This window comes from Ranitomeya variabilis, chromosome 3, assembly GCF_051348905.1.
Source record: "Ranitomeya variabilis isolate aRanVar5 chromosome 3, aRanVar5.hap1, whole genome shotgun sequence".
Classification (NCBI taxonomy): Eukaryota; Metazoa; Chordata; class Amphibia; order Anura; family Dendrobatidae; genus Ranitomeya; species Ranitomeya variabilis.
The window spans coordinates 310,833,453-310,852,640 of NC_135234.1; the positions used below are offsets into that span (position 1 = coordinate 310,833,453).

Sequence of the window (19,188 nt, forward strand, 5' to 3'; positions counted from 1 at the left end):
CGCCACCAACGTAATGATGAGCAGGTTTCTGGGGGAGAAACAGCGCTGTCACCACGCCCATATGACCAGACCAGCGTGAGTGACAGCAGAAAACGGTGACTTTACAAAGGTATTTCGGCAGCTTAGGTAGGTTATAAAGGCACACAAAGACACTAATGTAACGCCCAGCTCTGCCCCTATTTAACGCTATTTTTAGCTCATCTTCAAAAAACGGGGTGACAGGTTCACTTTAAGAAGCAAAGTTACAGACCATAAACAGTGTTTGGTCAATAGCCATCTTCCCAATCATTCTCTACATCTAAGCATGCCTTGTTGTGAGGAAAATAAGTGGAAACATATATGTTTAGTAGTTTATTTTCTTATCTCCAGGGAACAAAAGGTCTGTTGCATAAAAAATCCAATCCTTATTTGACAAGATTTCTGCTGATTGGAACAGTTGGGATATTGTTGGACAACAAATGCATAGCGAGCTAAAAGTTAAAATAATTTTTAAGTTTACCAAAGAGTTCCAGCAAATCAACATTTTTCATTACCCTTTTCAGAACTATTACAATTATTTTAGATATCTCATCTGGATTCATCAATGATGTGATGAGAACAGCTAAAAATCTCTCAAAAGCATAGAATGTCGGGCTTGTTACAAAACTGAGGGTTTTTTTTAGGTGAAGGCTCGACAGCACCTAAACGGATTTGCTTCTGAGACAATTTTGTTCAACAGTGGAATCATGTGCCACATTAGCCATATTGAAATACTTCTTTAGTACTGATGCTTCTTTCACATTTCAGCTCTAAGTTCAGGATAATTCATCTTATAAGAAATGGTGCTTTAGTTAATCATCAGTTATTTAGGATCGTAACATTCAATTCAATAAGAGCAGCGTCTGCACAAATCGGATTCTGTACCCATAATATATATATATATATATATATATATATATATATATATATATATATATATATAGTGCATGTAGACAGATATCAGTTGGTACTTTAAATCCACAGCCAAGTGAAAATGTGAAAATACATGAATAAAAAAAATCAAAACAGTCAGTATGCTATTTTGTAATCTTTTTAATCTGTAGGAAACATCTTGTACGTATTAGGAGTGCATATACTCTTCCAGGTCGTCCCTCATGACAGCACCACAAGGAGGTTGCTCTTCATATCCTTGATAGGGACAGGAACACAGAAGAGGTTAAATAGCCCCTCCCCACCTCCACCCTTCAGTGTTTTTCCTGTCCCTATCAGGGACAGACGCAGGAGAGAGTTCTCCAGAAGATGGATTTTTACCTGATTGAAGTCAGGTCTCGGTAGAGCAGGAGCTCCTGAGTGCGGTCCCATCCTCCCGGAGGGGGCTCTGGCCGCGAGGGTCTTGCAGTGAAGACTCCTCAAAGTTGCTGGATACCGACGGAGGTACCTCCGCAACTAGGTTGAGCTGTGTGCTCCCAGGGCCTGTCTCATCCCCTCACAAAAGGGGCTCTGAGACGGCGGCTGCGGCTGCGGCTGCGGTGCCGGCGCTCCCTCAGGCTCCATGTACGGCGGTGCTGGTGTCGTTCCCCGAACTTCCGGTCCGGCGCCCAGTCAGAGGTGACGACTTCCAGGGGCGTGGCCGGATTCCCGGGGTCGGCGGCGCCAAAGCATTTCTGGGCGCCGGGAAGCTGTGGGGGAAGGCAGAGGCCGGAACAGGATGGCGGCCGGACTGTGCGCCAGAATCTGGGTCCCAGGCTGGTCGGCGTGCGTTCCGGATGACGCATGCGCAGTACAGCTGGGGACCTGGAATCACCATGGAAGCTGGCAGCTGAGCTCGGAAGGAGGACGAATCAGATGTCTTGAAGCTGGGTAAGACTAACTATTTAATGACGGACAACTGACAGCACACTTGACTCAGTAAGATGGAAGGTGCTAGCCGTCCAGACGTCCAATCCTTAGAGCTGCCCACGGACCAGGTGAGTAGTACGTGGTATGGGAGACATTACAGTACTCTAGATCCGTAGCTACAGGGATCCCCTTTATATTACAGGAAAAGGACTATCAGATGTCCGCTGTGCACCACCAAGCTCCCGGATGGCTATAAAAAGAAGTTATGCGAAAAATGCATTGCTAAACTTCTAGAAGATGAACAGGCTTCGTTATTAGACAATATCAAAAGCATAATTAGAGACGAAGTCCAGGCTACAGTGTCTACGATGGTGCCGCCCCAGTCTCCACGGCCTAAAAGGCCTAGATGGGATATGGACTTAAGTTCTGAGGAAGGAGAGGTCTCAGGGTACTCCGATCCAGGCTCAGATGAAGAAAGTAATCCATCGGCTGCGTTTCCAGAAGAACGGAAGAGATACCGGTTCTCGTCCGAAAATACGGATGTGCTGCTAAAAGCAGTTAGGAGCACTATGAAAATAGAGGACTGGTCTGAGCCACTATCGGTTCAAGATGAAATGTTCGGGGGCCTAAGAACTCGCAGGAATAGAGTTTTTCCAGTCAACAATCATATAACAGCTATGATAATGGAAGAATGGGAAGACGTGGGGAAGAAACTAGTAGTCCCGAGAGACTTCAAGTACCGTCTTCCCTTTGATCCAGAGGAGACTAAGGTCTTGGAATCCGTTCCGAAAATTGATATCCCAGTGGCCAAGGTCACAAGAAAAACGGCTATCCCCTTTGAAGATTCGTCAGGGTTAAAGGACCCAATGGATAAAAGGTCAGAAGATCTTCTCAAAAAAGCCTGGGAATCGTCAGCCGCCATTATGAAAACGAACATAGCGGCTACCTCTGTAGCAAGATCCATGAGTCTTTGGGTGGACGAGCTGGAAAGTCATATTAAAGACAGAACTCCAAGGGAAGAAATCCTAAAGTCTCTTTCAGTTCTGAGAATGGCGACTGATTTCATGGTGGATGCCTCAGCAGAATCAGTGCGTTTTGCTGCTAGAAATAATGCTCTGTCAAACGCAGCAAGAAGAGCCTTATGGCTGAGATCATGGACGGGAGATACCCAATCAAAGAACAAGCTGTGTTCAATTCCATTCTCAGGATCTCACGTCTTTGGTCCAGTCCTGGACAAGCTACTCGAGAAAGCGTCCGACAAGAAAAAAGGCTTCCCTGAAGAGAAGCCAAAGAAAACACAATTCTTTCGGAAAACTCGCTCCCACCCAAGACAGGACTACAGAGGGAAAGGGAAGTCCGGAAGATGGAGCTACCCTAAGGGGGGCAGAGGAAGAGGGTCCTTTCGAGACCAACCGTCAGGTCCCAGCAAACAATGACGCCAACAACATAGGAGGAAGACTACAATACTTCCTAGAGGGATGGCAGAACATTACTCAGAATCAGTGGATTCTACAGACAGTTGCACAGGGGTACAAGATAGAGTTTACTCATCTACCCCCCAAGAGATTCTGTTTAACACAGACAGAGTCGTCAGCAGTACATCAAAGGCTGCTAACAGACATACAGGAACTCTTAGACTTACAGGTCATAATACCAGTACCCCATCATCAGCATTTTCAGGGTCATTACTCCAGTCTGTTCTCCATAAAAAAACCAAGCGGAGAATACCGTACAATAATAAACTTAAAACCATTAAACAAATGGGTGGCGTACAAACGCTTCAAGATGGAATCTCTCAAATCAATTATACCGTTAATAAAAAAAGAACTCGGTAATGTGCACGCTAGATCTCAAACATGCATACTATCATGTTCCCATCCATCCCTCACATCAGAGATTCCTCATATTTGCAATAAGAAACTGCAGGAGCATACTTCACTTCCAGTATCAGTGTCTACCATTCGACCTCTCCTCTGCCCCAAGGATATTCACAAAACTCATGACAGAGGTCATGGCCCATTTACGAGAAAAAGAAGTTCTCATCGCCCCATACCTGGACGATCTGTTATTGATAGCAGATTCATCTCAACAGATGGAAGAATCTTTAAGGATTACCATGTCACTCCTGAACCGTCTGGTGTGGATTATAAATTTAAAAAAGTCAAGTCTCGAACCAGAGACACAGAAAATATTTCTGGGTGTACTTTTAAATTCCGAACTGGAATACTCCTTCCTACCAGACCAAAAACAATGGTCAATCAAAAAAGAACGTCAAGCAATAAAGAAACGCAAATACATTTCCATCAGGTAAGCTATGAGGATTCTAGGGCTCATGACCTCTTGCATTCCCAGCATACAGTGGAGCCAGTTTCACTCCAGAACGCTTCAAAGAGAAGTTCTTTCAGTATGGAATGGGAAGGAAAAGTCATTGGACAACAAGATGTGGTTACCCAACGAGGTAAAACAGTCCCTCTCATGGTGGATCAACATAGAAAACCTCAAAAGAGGAAAGCCATGAAGAATATCTCCATGCGTAAACATAACCACTGATGCGAGCTCAAGAGGCTGGGGAGCCCACATAGAAGGACGATACCTTCAGGGGACATGGCCATCATCAGTACGCGACAGTTCCTCCAACTACAGGGAACTCAGAGCGGTCTGGGAAGCACTAAAAAGATGCCAACACGAGATGCAGGGACACCACATCCGAGTCTTCTCAGACAACTCGACCACGGTAGCCTTTCTCCTACATCAAGGAGGACCGAGGCACCGTCCACTTCAGGCTCTAGCAGAAACAATATTCTCCTGGGCGGAGAATTCCGTGAAATCCATCACAGCGGTGCATCTAAAAGGTTCACAGAACCAAATAGCGGAGTTTCTCAGCAGAGAGAAAGTGCAGCTGTCAGAATGGTCTCTAAACAAAGAGGTCTTTACTCAGCTAACTCGACAATGGGGCAATCCGCAAATAGATTTATTCGCCTCAAAAAACAATACAAAAACGAAAAAATTCTTTTCATTAAATCCAAGAGACAATCCGGCTGGCATAGATGCCTTGGCTCAACATTGGGACATGGAACTTGCATACGCTTTCCCTCCATTAGCCATAATTCCCAGAGTTTTGAGGAAAATTCAGGAAAGTCTAATGGTGGTGATTCTCATAGTGCCATATTGGCCCAAGAGGAGCTGGTTTTCTCTGCTGAAGTGGATGGCGATGGAAGACCCAGTTCTACTACCACTGAGGCAGGATCTCCTAACGCAGGGACCGCTGGTCCATCAAAATCTAAAGATGCTGCAGCTCTCAGCATGGATCTTGAAAAGGAGATCTTGAGATCAAAAGGACTATCAGAGTCGGTCATCTCAACCATGAAAAAAGAGCAGAAAGCCGGTGACCTCGGCTATATACCTAAAAATTTGGAAGAAATTTTGTGCACAGAGCAATACTTCAATATCTGTTCTCCAAGAACCAGATATTCCTCAGATATTAAATTTCCTCCAAACAGGCTTTGATATGGGCTTGAGGCCTAGTGCACTGAAAGTACAGGTCTCGGCTTTAAGTGCCTTTTATGATTGATCAGGCAGACCTGAAATCTGTAACATTCAAGACTGTCTTCCTAGTTGCAATAATGACGGCAAGACGAATAGGTGAAATTCAAGCCCTGTCCATAACAGATCCATACTTAAGGATACAAGAAGATTGCATCGTTCTAAAGCTGGATCCTTCGTTTCTTCCAAAAGTTGTGACGGACTTTCACAGAAACCAGGAAATTATTTTGCCTACGTTCTGTCAGAACTACAACAATGATAAGGAACATTCTCTCCATTCCCTGGATGTTAAGAGAACAGTACTGCAGTATCTAAAACTTACAGACGGCTGGAGAATTGATTCAAACCTCTTTATCCAGATATCTGGGAAGAATAGAGGCAAAAAAGCCTCAAAAGCGACTCTAGCCAGATGGATTAAATCTACCATTTGTGCTGCGTATACTTCAGCCGGTGAATCTCCTCCAGAACACCTTAAAGCCCACTCTCTGAGAGCAATATCTGCTTCATGGGCAGAGAGTGCGGGTGCATCCATGGACCAAATGTGCCGGGCGGCAACTTGGTCTAGCTCAAATACCTTTTGTAAACACTACAAACTAGACGTTCTGTCAAATCAACAGACCGGCTTTGGAAGGAAAGTCCTCCAAGCTGTAATCCCGCCCTAAATAGGAGTTATTTGGTATTTCTCCTTGTGGTGCTGTCATGAGGGACGACCTGGAAACTAAGAGTTAGTCATACCGGTAACGGTATTTCCAGGAGTCCATCATGACAGCACCCATTATTTACCCTCCCTTGAACTCCTGTCTGATGTGTCATATAAACATGTATAGAGAGGAAGTTCAATAAAATTGTGTTGTATCTATCCTGGTGTGGTACTTTGTAAAATCACTGAAGGGTGGAGGTGGGGAGGGGCTATTTAACCTCTTCTGTGTTCCTGTCCCTATCAAGGATATGAAGAGCAACCTCCTTGTGATGCTGTCATGATGGACTCCTGGAAATACCGTTACCGGAATGACTAACTCTTAGTTTTTTATCGATTTGGGGGTCTTAAATTTTAATATGCTTTCTAACAAAGTGTTTCTTTTCCAATGTCTGAGAAATGGTTGCAGCAAATAAATAAAGGATAATATTCATTTTCCCCAGGTATTCATATCTTTTTCTCCAGTCCAGCATAGTGTACAATGGGGGAAGAATTCAGTGATGTAGCTGTGATAAGCTGATATCTCCATGAGGAAGGCTATCCTAAGAAGCTGCAACTAATCTCATAAAAAAAATAATCATATAATGCGGTAAAAGCAACATGCAGGAGATATGAAAAGGGTTACAGCAAAAAAATACACATATCAGATGCTTCGAGATACTCACAATCCCTTCATCCAAATTTATTTTTATGAGTATCAAATTAGTACCGTAATATTTTTGTCCATATTCTACAAGTGCATGAGTGGGAAAATCAGCTTGAAGAAAGTAGCTTCTTGTCATTTGTTATACCAAATAGATATAGAAATGTATAGGGGTGCTTTATGGTACCATATATTGCCATAATTGTGCTTATAAGGCCCATTTTACATCCCCTTACCAACCACATCTGTGCAATGTCCTGGAAGAAAATTATGTCTATGGTAATGGAGGTCTTGCTTGTGTAGAACTTTCCAAATTCTGAGAACATTTCACTCTTCGGTAAGACTTGACTCCATCCATGCTCAAACTACAAACAAACAAGAGTTACATTGAAGACTAATAGAATCATCCTATAACTGTAACAACAGTTTTGATGGTATCAGTCTTACCTATTATGCGTTTGGCTATGAGCATGTTCGGCTGTATATCGTGCAGGTTCAGATGACCTACGCTGCAATCCAACTTCTGAAACCCCTTCCCAATCCTCTCCAGTAGGAGAACAAGAGGAAATACTCAGAGGGCGGTCCGAAATGACAGGTGTGTGCATAGAAAAATCATGAACTTTATAGGGTGAAAAATGACATGGCAAACATGAGAAAATGGGAATGCAGAACCAGAAAGTAATAATTATGAAATTACATATAATGATTATACAATTCATTAGGATGTCCACTCTGTATAATAATATTAAGTTAATGTACAAGCCCTGCTTAATATTTGTGCTGGTAGGTGACCCTGAAAACAGCTGATCAGTGTGTTGAGGAAGCAGAACATTCAAAGGGGATTTGTTTAAAATGATAGTTTCATCAGAGATAACACCATTGAGATTGATATTCAATCTGAGTGCCAGCAAACATCTAATTTTATTTTTTGTCTATGCTTCCCTTTTATGGCCTTACTTCTGCTTCACTCCTCTTGTTCTTAAATTCAATCATACACCTTCACTAGTAAAAAACTGGAAATAGTTATAGATGTTAGACTTCATTCTGCTGATTTCAACAGGATTCATCACCAATCTAATGGCTACAGGGAGGAAAAGTCTCCAAACAAAGTGTATTAAAGTAGGATGAACCCTCTCATATCGGCAGGTTCAGCTACATGGGGGCCTTCAAATTTCCATGAGAGCATATGTCATGAGAGAGAAGGTTCAGTGAAAGTTTGGCGACAGCTTTCTAAGTTTTAGGGGCATCTTCGAGTCCTAGTGTCTGCTATTAAAGTCTTATAATAATAATAATAATAATAATAATAATAATAATAATAATAAAAGATACGCACTACGATGTGTTTTGGCAGGTAGTGGTGGTGGCATCTCCTCACTCCAGGATCTATGAGGGGGTTGTGGTTTGGAGGGAATTAGAAAGGTCTCATAAGTTCTGTTACTGATGTCCACTCCCATCGAAGTTTGTCTCTGGTATGATCTCACTGTTGAAGGCAAAACTGGATTCTGGGATAAAGGGGTCAGCTACAAGAAAATAACAGATTAGATTACTCCACTCTTTAGAACCCTCACAATTACATACAAAAGAAACACACAAACATTACAGGAGGAGCCGTTCCCATTTGACTATACAAAATCGCTCTAATTTAAATGTCATTTATTAATACCACGACTGTCACAAAGACTGACAATCATCCTCATACCACTGAAATCGGAAGGACTCAGTTCTACACATTCTAAAAACAGAGGTGCTACTGTGCCAAATTCTGATGGGATGTCTCAGACTTGGCTTTAAAATAAAACAATGGCAAACATTTTAGGAAAATATACATAAACAATTTTTTAAATACTGCGAAAATGTTCGCCAAGGACAATGTTATTGTTTCCTTAGCGAATAAAAAAAGCCTTGAATAATGCAGTCATTAGCAGCAAACATTCATTTCCACTATTATACAGAAATACAAAAAACAGTAACCACATACAACATTCAAGCTAACAATTTTCAAGATTCTAAGGATGCTAAGATTTCTGGAAATCTTTTCATTAATTTGTATTACTAACACAAGCCATGATCAGCAGATCATACAGTTTTTTTGTTTGGTTTCCTCTACAATAAAAAAAGAATCACCTAACCATCATCCAAGCAATAAATGTGTGTGATGCCTTCTTACTCAACTTTAATAAGTGATGTTGGGGAAAAAATGGACATGTTGAATTTAAAGAAACACTGCCACGGCATCAAAAGTGGCCAGTTTTTGCTGTTATCTTATTCTTGTCACTTGCCTAACAAGTGCCTTGTTTAAGGCTAAGTGCACACGTTGCAGAATTGCCGCAATGCATTATTGGGACCGGGAGCATCGCGAGGAGTGGGAAAGCTGCGCGGGACGCCGGAAGGTGAGAATATCTTTATTTTTAATTTTTTTTTATTTTTAACATTAGATCTTTTTACTATTGATGCTGCGTAGGCAGCATCAATTGTAAAAAGTTGGTCACACTTGTCAAACACTATGTTTGACAAGTGTGACCAACCTGTCAATCAGTTTTCCAAGCGATGCTACAGATCGCTTGGAAAACGCTAGCATTCTGCAAGCTAATTACGCTTGCAAAACGCTAGTGTTTATCGGGAATACGCATGCCAATAAAAAAAATAAAAAATCGTGATATTCTCGCAAGATCGCTATGTCATCTGGGGTCATTCTCGCAATGCATTATTGGGACCGGTGCATCGCGAGGAGCGGGAAAGCTGTGCGGGACGCCGGAAGGTGAGAATATAATGATTTTTTATTTTAATTCTTTTTTTTTTTTTTATAAACAATTGTATTGGTTCCCACGGCCTGGAGGTGAGTCTCCTCTCCTCCACCATGGGTACCAACCGCACATGATCCGCTTACTTCCCGCATGGTGGGCATAGCCCCATGCGGGAAGTAAGCGGATCAATGCATTACTATATGTGCGGAATCCCCGCGATTCCGCACTTTAATGAACATGCTGCGTATTTTTCCGGAATGTGATTCCGCCGCAGAAAAAAATGCAGCATGTGCACAAAAAATGCGGAATGCATTCTAAAAATAGGATGCTTAATGTGTGCGTTTTTTTGCGTTTTTATCGCGTTGTTATAGCAAAAAAACGTGAAAAAAACATGGAAATTCTTAAACGTGTACACATAGCCTAAAGAGAAAATTTGCCATAAATTCGCCATAAGGATCCAGATATGTGAGCCTTTTTATTGGTTGCTTTATTTTATTCTCTTGGGGTGTGCCTTAAGGTTACTCTGAATTGTTAACCTGTGAGCAATCTTCCCTTGGTAAAGACCATAAAAATCTCCACTAAACACAAAGGCCTATCTGAAACTGTATGATTTAACCCCTTAATGACCACCAATACGTCTTTTTACTGACCTGAGATATAAGGGAGTTATCTGCAACACTTTTGAACAATTGCTTTTGCTACTGACACCAATGCACATGTATGTAGATTCTCGATAGCCATAGTATAGACTATAAACTGTTCTTAACCCCTTACTGCCAGCTGACGGTATAGTACGTCAGCTGGCAGTATCCCCCGCCTTGAGGTGGGCTCCGGCGGTGAGCTCACTTCAAAGCTGCGACATGTCAGCTGTTTTTAACAACTGACATGTGCCCGCAATAGGCATGAGTTGAATCGTGATCCACCCATGCCTATTAAGTAGTTAAATGCCGCTGTCAAACTCTGACAGTGGGCATTTAAATGCACTTCTGGACGCCGGTCCAGAAATACACGCAGCAATGACCCCGTCACGTGATCGGGAGTCACCGCTGCATTGCCATCACAACCAGAGGTCTCCTCGAAGACCTCTATGGTTGTTGATGGCAGATTGCTATGAGCGCCACCCTGTGGTTGGCGCTCATAGCAAGCCTGTAATTCTGCTGCATAGAGGTGATCTGAGCATCACCTCTATGTAGCAGAGGCGATTGCGCTATAGCAGCTTCTAGCCTCCATAAATAATAAAATAATAAAATAATAAAAAATCAAACCTACACATATTTGGTATCGCCGCATTCAGAATCGCCCAATCTATCAATAAAAAAAAGAACTAACATGATCGCTAAATGGCATAGTGATAAAAAAAATCAAAATGCCAGAATTATATTTTTTTGGTCGCCATGACATTGCATTAAAATGCAATAACAGGCAATCAAAAGAACATATCGGCACAAAAGTGGTATCATTAAAAACAACAGCTTGTCCCGCAAAAAAATAAGCCCTCACACAGCCATATTGTTGAAAAAATAAAAAAGTTATGGCTCTGGGGGAGCGAAAAACGAAAAATTGAAAAAAGCTCAGGTCATGAAGGGGTTAAAAACTTTTCGTGATACAGACTTTTGGAGCACATATTCATGTTCAGCATATCAAAATCTATAAGATACAATACAATTTTCTCAGGGAACACGAACTTCCATGAAATTTATTGCGCAGTGTAATTGGTATCGCCGCGTCTGGAACGACCTGCTCTATAAAACTGACATCTTATTTATTCTGTTTGGCGAACACTGTAAAAAAAAATACTAAAAAAACGCCAAAAATGGTGCTTTTTCATTATACTGACTTGCAAAAAAAAAGTGAATAAAAAGTCATTAAAAAAAATAGTACAAATGAAAACACTAAACCGTCCCATAAAAAACAAGCCGAAATATGGCTCATTCGGCAAAATAAGAAATTACAGCTCTCAGAATATGATGATGCAAAAACAAATTCATTTTGCTAAAATATAGGTTTCTTTAAATTAAAAAAAGGGTATGTGCACACGTAGAAAGGAGCTCTGCGGATTTTAGAAATCCGCAGGTAAAAGGCACTGCGTTTTTACCTGCGGATTTACCGCGGTTTTTGTGCGAATTCCACCTGCGGATTCCTATTATGAAGCATGTGTAAACCGCAGCGGAATCCGCACAAAGAATTGACATGCTGCGGAATGTAACCCGCAGCGCTTCCGCGCATTTTTTTCCGCAGCATGGGCACTGCGGATTGCGTTTTCCATAGGATTGCATTGTACTGTAAACATATGGAAAGCTGCTGCGGACCCGCAGCTGCAGATCTGCAGCAAAATCCGCAACGTGTGCACATAGCCTAAATCTGGCATTGCAGTAATCACACCGACCCGAAGAATAAATTCTGCCTTATCAATTATATCTATACGATTGGTGAACCATGCAAAAATAAAAATAAGAACCGTTCTTGTACTGCTGTCTATTTGTTAAAAAAAAATAAAAAAAAAATAAGGCTCAGCTCACATTTATCCTGCGCTCTTCGTTGAGTGCTTACATCAGGGTTTCTGTGTAAATTCCCCAAAACAGCGATTCAGACAAAACCACAGATGGAACTACTCACTTATGAGGCAGGTGAAGCCACTTTGAACTGGTCTGTGTTCTGGCGGTGTCCCATAATTTTAGGCGTCTTTTAGCACACAAGTGTGGACTACCACAGATCTGTGCACATCTAAAAAGATGGTTACCTCCATAGCAGACGCCAAACAGTTTCATCTGAATCCCATTTTTGTGGGATGCACACGGAAACCCCAACAAAAGTGCTTAGCATAGAACACAAAAATGTGATCCAGACTTACTCTGGAAGCGATTGAAAAATATTATGTACCCCAAAATGTGACGGCTAAAAACCCTAATTTATCAGGTCCTTCATCTGTCACTGGAATTATAGGGGGTTGGCATATTACTGCTAGAACAAAGACTCTGGAAAAGCAACATGGCTCCCGCCCCCTCAAATAAAATCCAGTGAATTCTGTGGTCCCAAATCCAAATGCCACCTCTTTCTGAGCCCCACTGTGCCAAAACCACAGTAAGTGGCCACATATCTGGCACTATTGTAATGGATAGAAGGAACTTTATTTACTGGTGCGTATCGCCAGAAGCACAAGCTGGGCACAATGTATGGGGGCTCTACACTGTATGGCGGACACAATGTATGGGCACTAAACTGGCAGATTTGCAATTCTTCTGAAAAATTATCCTGGCACGGATGTTACAAAATAATCACTGCAGCAATAGAATAATTCACTGCGAGGTGCAGTTTCTACAATGGGGTCACTTTGGGGTTTTTCTGCCATACTGGCACCTTCGGGGCTCCACATATGTAGCCCATAAACTATTCTAGCAAAATCTGTGCTCCAAAAGCCAAATAGCACTCTCAGCACCTTCTCAGCCCTGAAGTGTGACCTATCAGTAATTTCTGACAACATATGGGGCAGCACTGCATTCTAGAGAAGTTGCGCCAGAACTTGTGGGGTCTAATATCACATATTAACCCTTGTGTACCTCACAAATTTGCAGCAAATACAAAAATTACATTTTTACCAATAAACTGTAATTTTTCCATGTCTCAATGTTAAAAAATTCTGAGAGGCACCAATGAGTTCAAAATACTCACTAAACTCCTAGATGAAATCCTTGAGGTCACTTGTGGGGGATCCTGCTGTTTTGACATGTCAGGGGCTCTTTAAATGTGAAATAGCATTCACAATCTATCCCAGGCAAATATCGCTATTTCCTTTCCTAGCCCTGCCATGTACCCAAGACGTTTTTCACAGGAATTTTTGGAATGTTTACAAAAAAATGAACATTTAACTTTTTTTCACAAAAAATTTACTTCTAATCCAATTTGTTTTATTTTACCAAGGGTAACAGGAAACACTGGACCCCAAAAGTTGTTGTGCAATTTGTCCTGAGTACGCCGATACCAACCACTGTTTGGGCGCATGGCAGAGCTCGTAAGGGAAGGAGCGCCATTTGACTTTTCAATGCAAAATAGGCTGGAATTGAGATCGGACACCATGTCGCGTTTGGAGAGCCCCTGATGTGCCTAAACAGTGGAAACCCCCCACAAGTGACAACTAGGGTTGAGCGACTTTGCTTTTTTAGGATCGAGTCGGGTTTCGTGAAACCCGACTGTCTCGAAAGTCGGATCGTGTGAAATCGGCCGATTATTACGAAACCCAATGCAAGTCAATGGGGATCTCTCTCTCTCTCTCTCCCCTCGGACAGAGTGTAAATCAGTACATTCCTCGGACTGTGTAAACCACTACATCCAAAACGGTAAGATGGCGTAAATCAGTACATTCCTCGGACTGTGTAAACCACTACATCCAAAACGGTAAGATTGCATTTATACCCCCACCCCCTGTGACGCCGCAGAAACCAAGACAAGACCTATGTCATCACGCTGCCCACACTCCTTCAATGGCTGAAAAAATGGCGGTTAAAGCGTCATACGAAACGCGACTTTGGCGCGAAGATCGCCGACCGTATGGCCGATCCCACGCTGGGATCGGCTCGGGTTTCACAAAACCCGACTTTGCCGAAAGTCGGCGACTTATGAAATTGACTGATCCGTTTCGCTCAACCCTAGTGACAATATTTTGAAAACTAGACCCCTTAAGGAACTTATCTAGAAGTGTGGTGAGCACTTTGAACCCACAAGTGCTTCACAGAAGTTTATAATGTAGAGCTGTAAAAATAAAAAAATCATTTTTTCACAAAAATTATGTTGTACAATTCAAATGTGATGTGGTCCCTAAAAAATTGGTTTTGTAAATTTTGTTGGAAAAATAAGAACTTATTGGTCAACTTTTAACCCTTATAACTCCGTAACAATTTATTTTTTTTTCGAAAATTGTGCTGATATGAAGAAGACATGTGGGAAATGTTATTTATTAACTATTTTGTGTGGCATAACTCTCTGATTTAAGGGTACAAGAATTAAAAGTTTAAAAATTGTTAAATTTTTAACATTTTCGCCAAATTTCCATTTTTTTTTTTTCACAAGTTACAGCAAGTCATGTCGAAGACATTTTACCACTTTCATGAAATACAATATGTCACAGAAAATCTCAGAATCAGTGGGATATGTTGAAGCGTTCCAGAGTTATAACCTCAAAGTAGCAGTGGTCAGAATTGTAAAATTTGGCTTGGTCATTAAGGTCAAAATTGGCACGGTCACTAAGGGGTAAAAGGTGTATATCATTCCTAATTATTTTATAAAAGAGTCACCTTGCCTTTCACAGCGCATAGGAAACCTGCTGGTCAAAGCTGATCTACACCCTGCAAAACAGCCAATAGAAATAGATAGGGTAAAGGCTCTGCAGTATGGCTGTATTGCTGACAAGACTCCTTTTACATGGTAAGTAAGAAGGTAAGTAAGTATACTGTCAGCGAGGAATGAACAATGATTCCACAGGTCTGCAAGGGTAAAATTGTTTGAAAAGTAAGAGGTGATTCTTATATTTCGAATATATACTAGGGTATAAGCCAACCCCAATATAAGTTGAGGCATCTAGTTTTTCCACAAAAAACTGGGAAAACTTATTGACTCGATTCTAAGCCTGGAATGCATCATCCTCTCATCCCTATCCTGGTATGCATGGCCTCCTCATCCCTAGCCTTGTATGCATGGCTCCTCATCCCTAGCCTTGTATGCATGGCTCCTCATCCCTAGCCTTGTATGCATGGCTCCTCATCCCTATCCTATTATGTTTGGCCCCAACAGAAAGACATAAAAAAAATAAACCATGCTACTTACCGTCCCTGTGTTCCCTCGCAGCGTCTTGTTCCAATGCTAGTAGCTGCAGAGGCGGGGCGATTACGTGTTCCTGCTGCTAATCAGAAATGAATATTCCCTGCGTTCGTAGTGAATATTCATTCTCTTAAGTAGCGGGCACATGTGATCGCCCGGACACTGCTGGAAGCTGGCGGCTGCGACTACTGTGCCCACAATTAACCCTTTCACCCCCAGAGATTTTTTCGGTTTGGCGTTTTCGTTTTTCACTCCCCTTCTACCCAGAGCCATAACTTTTTTACTTTTACGTCAATATGGCCATGGGAGGGCTTTGTTTTTGTGGGACGAGTTGTACTTTTGAATGACACTATTGGTTTTACCATGTCGTGTACTAGTAAAAAAATTCCAAGTTAGGTGAAATTGCAAAAAAAGTGCAATCCCACACTTGATTTTTGTTTGCCATTTTTTACTAGGTTCACTAAATGCTAAATCTGACCTGCCATTATGATTCTCCAGGTCAGTACGAGTTCATTATTTAAATGGTGCAAAAAAATTCCAAACTTTGTTAAAAATAGAAAATTTGCTCCATTTTCTGATACCCGTAGCGACTCCATTTTTCGTGATCTCGAGTTGGGTGAGGGCTTGTTTTTTTGCGTGCTGAGCTGATGTTTTTAATGATACCCCTTTGGTGCAGATACGATCTTTTGATCACCCGTTATTGCATTTTAATGCAATGTCTCGGTGACCTAAATGGTAAATTTAGCATTTCAACTTTTTTTCTCGCTACGCTGTTCAGCGATCAGGTTAATCCTTTTTTTATTGCTAGATCGGGTGATTCTGAACTCGGCAATACCAAATATGAGTAGGTTTGATTTTATTTTTAATGTTTTATTTTGAATGGGGTGAAAGGAAGGCGATTTCAACTTTTATATTTATACATTTTTTTTATATTTTTAAAAACATTTTTTGTTTTTTTGCCATGCTTCAATAGTCTCCATAGGAGACTAGAAGCTGGCACAACTCGATCGGCTCTGCTACATAGAGGCGATGGTCAGATCACGTCTAAAGCCAGTCTCACATTCCGGTACCGGAATTATTCGTGTCCGTTTGTCCGTGTGCTCACGTGGCACATCAGTGTGGACCGCCTGAGGACCACACGGACCGTGAGGTGGAGCCGCATATTCATCACTGTAATGAGCGGTGCCACGTGACCGCTCACACAGGACAAGCTGAGAGGAGGCATCGCGGGAGCTAGGTATTTCTCTGCAAGTGGGCGGGCGCACAAGGGGTGGGGAGGGTTGGGAAGCGGGAGGTGACCCTAAACTTTATTTTAAACAAAAAAAAACTTGATCTTTCATCCCTTCTCTCCTGCTAGCGCTACTTTCAGCCGAGCAGGACAGAAGGGATGAATGCCGGCTTCAGCATCACACGCAGGGGACAGCGCTTAACTGTAGCGCTGTTTCTCATGCGGCGGTACGTGCACACGGAGGAGAGTGCACACTGTTCTCCGTGTGCACGTATGCGGGACGCTTTGCGTATCGTGCTGCCGGAGAAACACGGACATGTCTCCGTGTTTTGCACACGGACACACGGTCCCTGAAAACACGCAGGCATGTGCATAGACTCATTCATTTGAATGGGTCTACGCTACGTGTGTCAGTGTCTCCGGTACGTGTGAAAACTGTCACTACACATACCAGAGCCACTGACGTGTGCAACCGGCCTAAGTAGTAGAATTGTTGACTTGCTATGAGCGCCGACCACTTGGTGACACTGACAGCAATCCAGCACTGACAACCATAGAGGTCTCCAGGAGATCTCAGGTTCTCATGCCGACTCACCTGTGACCCGCGATCATGTGACGCAGGTCACTGGTGTGCGTATTTCCATCGCGATTGCCGGAAGCGGCATTTAACTAGTTAATAGCAGCGGGTGGATCGCGATTCCACCAGCAGATATTGAGGGCACATGTCAGCTGTTCAACACAGTAGACGTGTCCCCGGAAAGATGTGGGCTCACATCAAAGGGAGGAAGTCCGAAATCGGTGTACTATCACGCCTGATGTCGGTAAGGGGTTAAAGAGATCTGAATATTTACTGCGAGAGCAGTGACTACTCATTTTTCTTTAGCAGCGGGCACTGTCATGATCTCAATGGCAAGAGAACATAGCATAAGCATATATAGGAACTAGCTCTTGGAAGATGGGAACTGAGCTGACCATGAACTAAACCTAACGCACAACTAGCAGTGGCCGGGTAGCATGCCTACGTTGATTCTAGATGCCCAGCACCAGCCGGAGGACTAAATAAAACTAGCAGAGGAAAATATTAGTCCTAGCTCACCTCTAGAGAAATACCCCGAAAGGAGACAGAGGCCCCCCACATGTATTGGCGGTGAGTTGAGATGAAAAAACAAACGTAGTATGAAAATAGGTTTAGCAAATTTGAGGTCCACTTACTACATAGCAGAAGACAGAAAGGACACTTTCATGGTCAGCTGTAAACCCTATCAAAAACACCATCCAGAAATTACTTTAAAACTCTGGCATTAACTCATAACACCAGAGTGGCAATTCCTGTTCACAAGAGCTTTCCAGACACAGTAACGAAACTACAGCTGTGAACTGGAACAAAAATGCAAAAACAAACATGGACAAGAGTCCAACTTATCTAGTAGTTGTCTAGGAGCAGGAACAAGCACAGAGAGGCTTCTGATAACATTGTTGACCGGCAAGCAACTAACAGAGCAGCAAGGTTATATAGCGACTCCCACATCTTGATGGGAACAGGTGAACAGAGAAGATGAAGACACCAGTTCAATTCCACCAGTAGCCACCGGGGGAGCCCAGAATCCAAATTCACAACAGTACCCCCCCCTCAAGGAGGGGGCACCGAACCCTCACCAGAACCACCAGGGCGATCAGGATGGGCCCTATGAAAGGCACGAACCAGATCGGAGGCATGAACATCAGATGCATTCACCCAAGAATTATCCTCCTGGCCGTATCCCTTCCACTTGACCAGATACTGGAGTCTCCGTCTGGAAACACGAGAGTCTAAGATTTTCTCCACAACGTACTCCAACTCACCCTCAACCAACACCGGAGCAGGAGGCTCAACGGAAGGCACAACCGGTACCTCATACCTGCGCAATAATGACCGATGAAAAACGTTATGAATAGAAAAGGATGCAGGGAGGTCCAAACGGAAGGAAACAGGGTTAAGAATCTCCAATATCTTATACGGGCCGATAAACCGAGGCTTAAACTTAGGAGAAGAGACCCTCATAGGGACAAAACGAGAAGACAACCACACCAAATCCCCAACAGAAAGCCGAGGACCAACACGACGGTGGCGGTTGGCAAAAAGCTGAGTCTTCTCCTGGGACAACCTCAAATTGTCCACCACCTGCCCCCAGATCTGATGCAATCTCTCCACCACAGCATCCACTCCAGGACAATCCGAAGATTCCACCTGACCAGAGGAAAATCGAGGATGAAACCCCGAATTACAGAAAAACGGGGACACCAAAGTGGCAGAGCTGGCCCGATTATTGAGAGCGAACTCCGCCAATGGCAAAAAAGCAACCCAATCATCCTGGTCAGCAGACACAAAACACCTCAGATATGTCTCCAGGGTCTGATTAATCCGCTCGGTCTGGCCATTCGTCTGAGGATGGAAAGCGGACGAAAAAGACAAATCTATGCCCATCCTAGCACAGAATGCCCGCCAAAATCTAGACACGAATTGGGTCCCTCTGTCAGAAACGATATTCTCAGGAATACCATGCAAACGAACAACATTTTGAAAAAACAGAGGAACCAACTCGGAAGAAGAAGGTAACTTGGGCAGAGGAACCAAATGGACCATCTTAGAAAAACGGTCACACACCACCCAGATGACAGACATCTTCTGAGAAACAGGCAGATCTGAAATAAAATCCATCGAGAT

General features: G+C 42.8%; 1 protein-coding gene across 5 annotated transcripts in view; it reads right to left on the bottom strand.

The window, feature by feature from the left end:
* Positions 1–340: 340 nt before the first annotated feature.
* LOC143815893 (arf-GAP with SH3 domain, ANK repeat and PH domain-containing protein 3-like) overlaps positions 341–19,188 on the bottom strand; it is a 220,709-nt gene continuing 201,861 nt past the window's right edge. For 4 of the 5 annotated variants that reach the window (XM_077295633.1, XM_077295632.1, XM_077295630.1 and 1 more), the window contains 3 exons: positions 8,035–8,221; positions 7,149–7,320; positions 341–7,066 (listed from right to left, as the gene is read on the bottom strand). In XM_077295633.1, coding sequence (XP_077151748.1) covers positions 6,976–7,066; positions 7,149–7,320; positions 8,035–8,221 — 450 coding nt within the window. In that variant the 3' untranslated portion in view covers positions 341–6,975. The remainder of the gene's footprint in view (positions 7,067–7,148; positions 7,321–8,034; positions 8,222–19,188) is intronic. The other variant, XM_077295631.1, reaches the window with a different exon arrangement.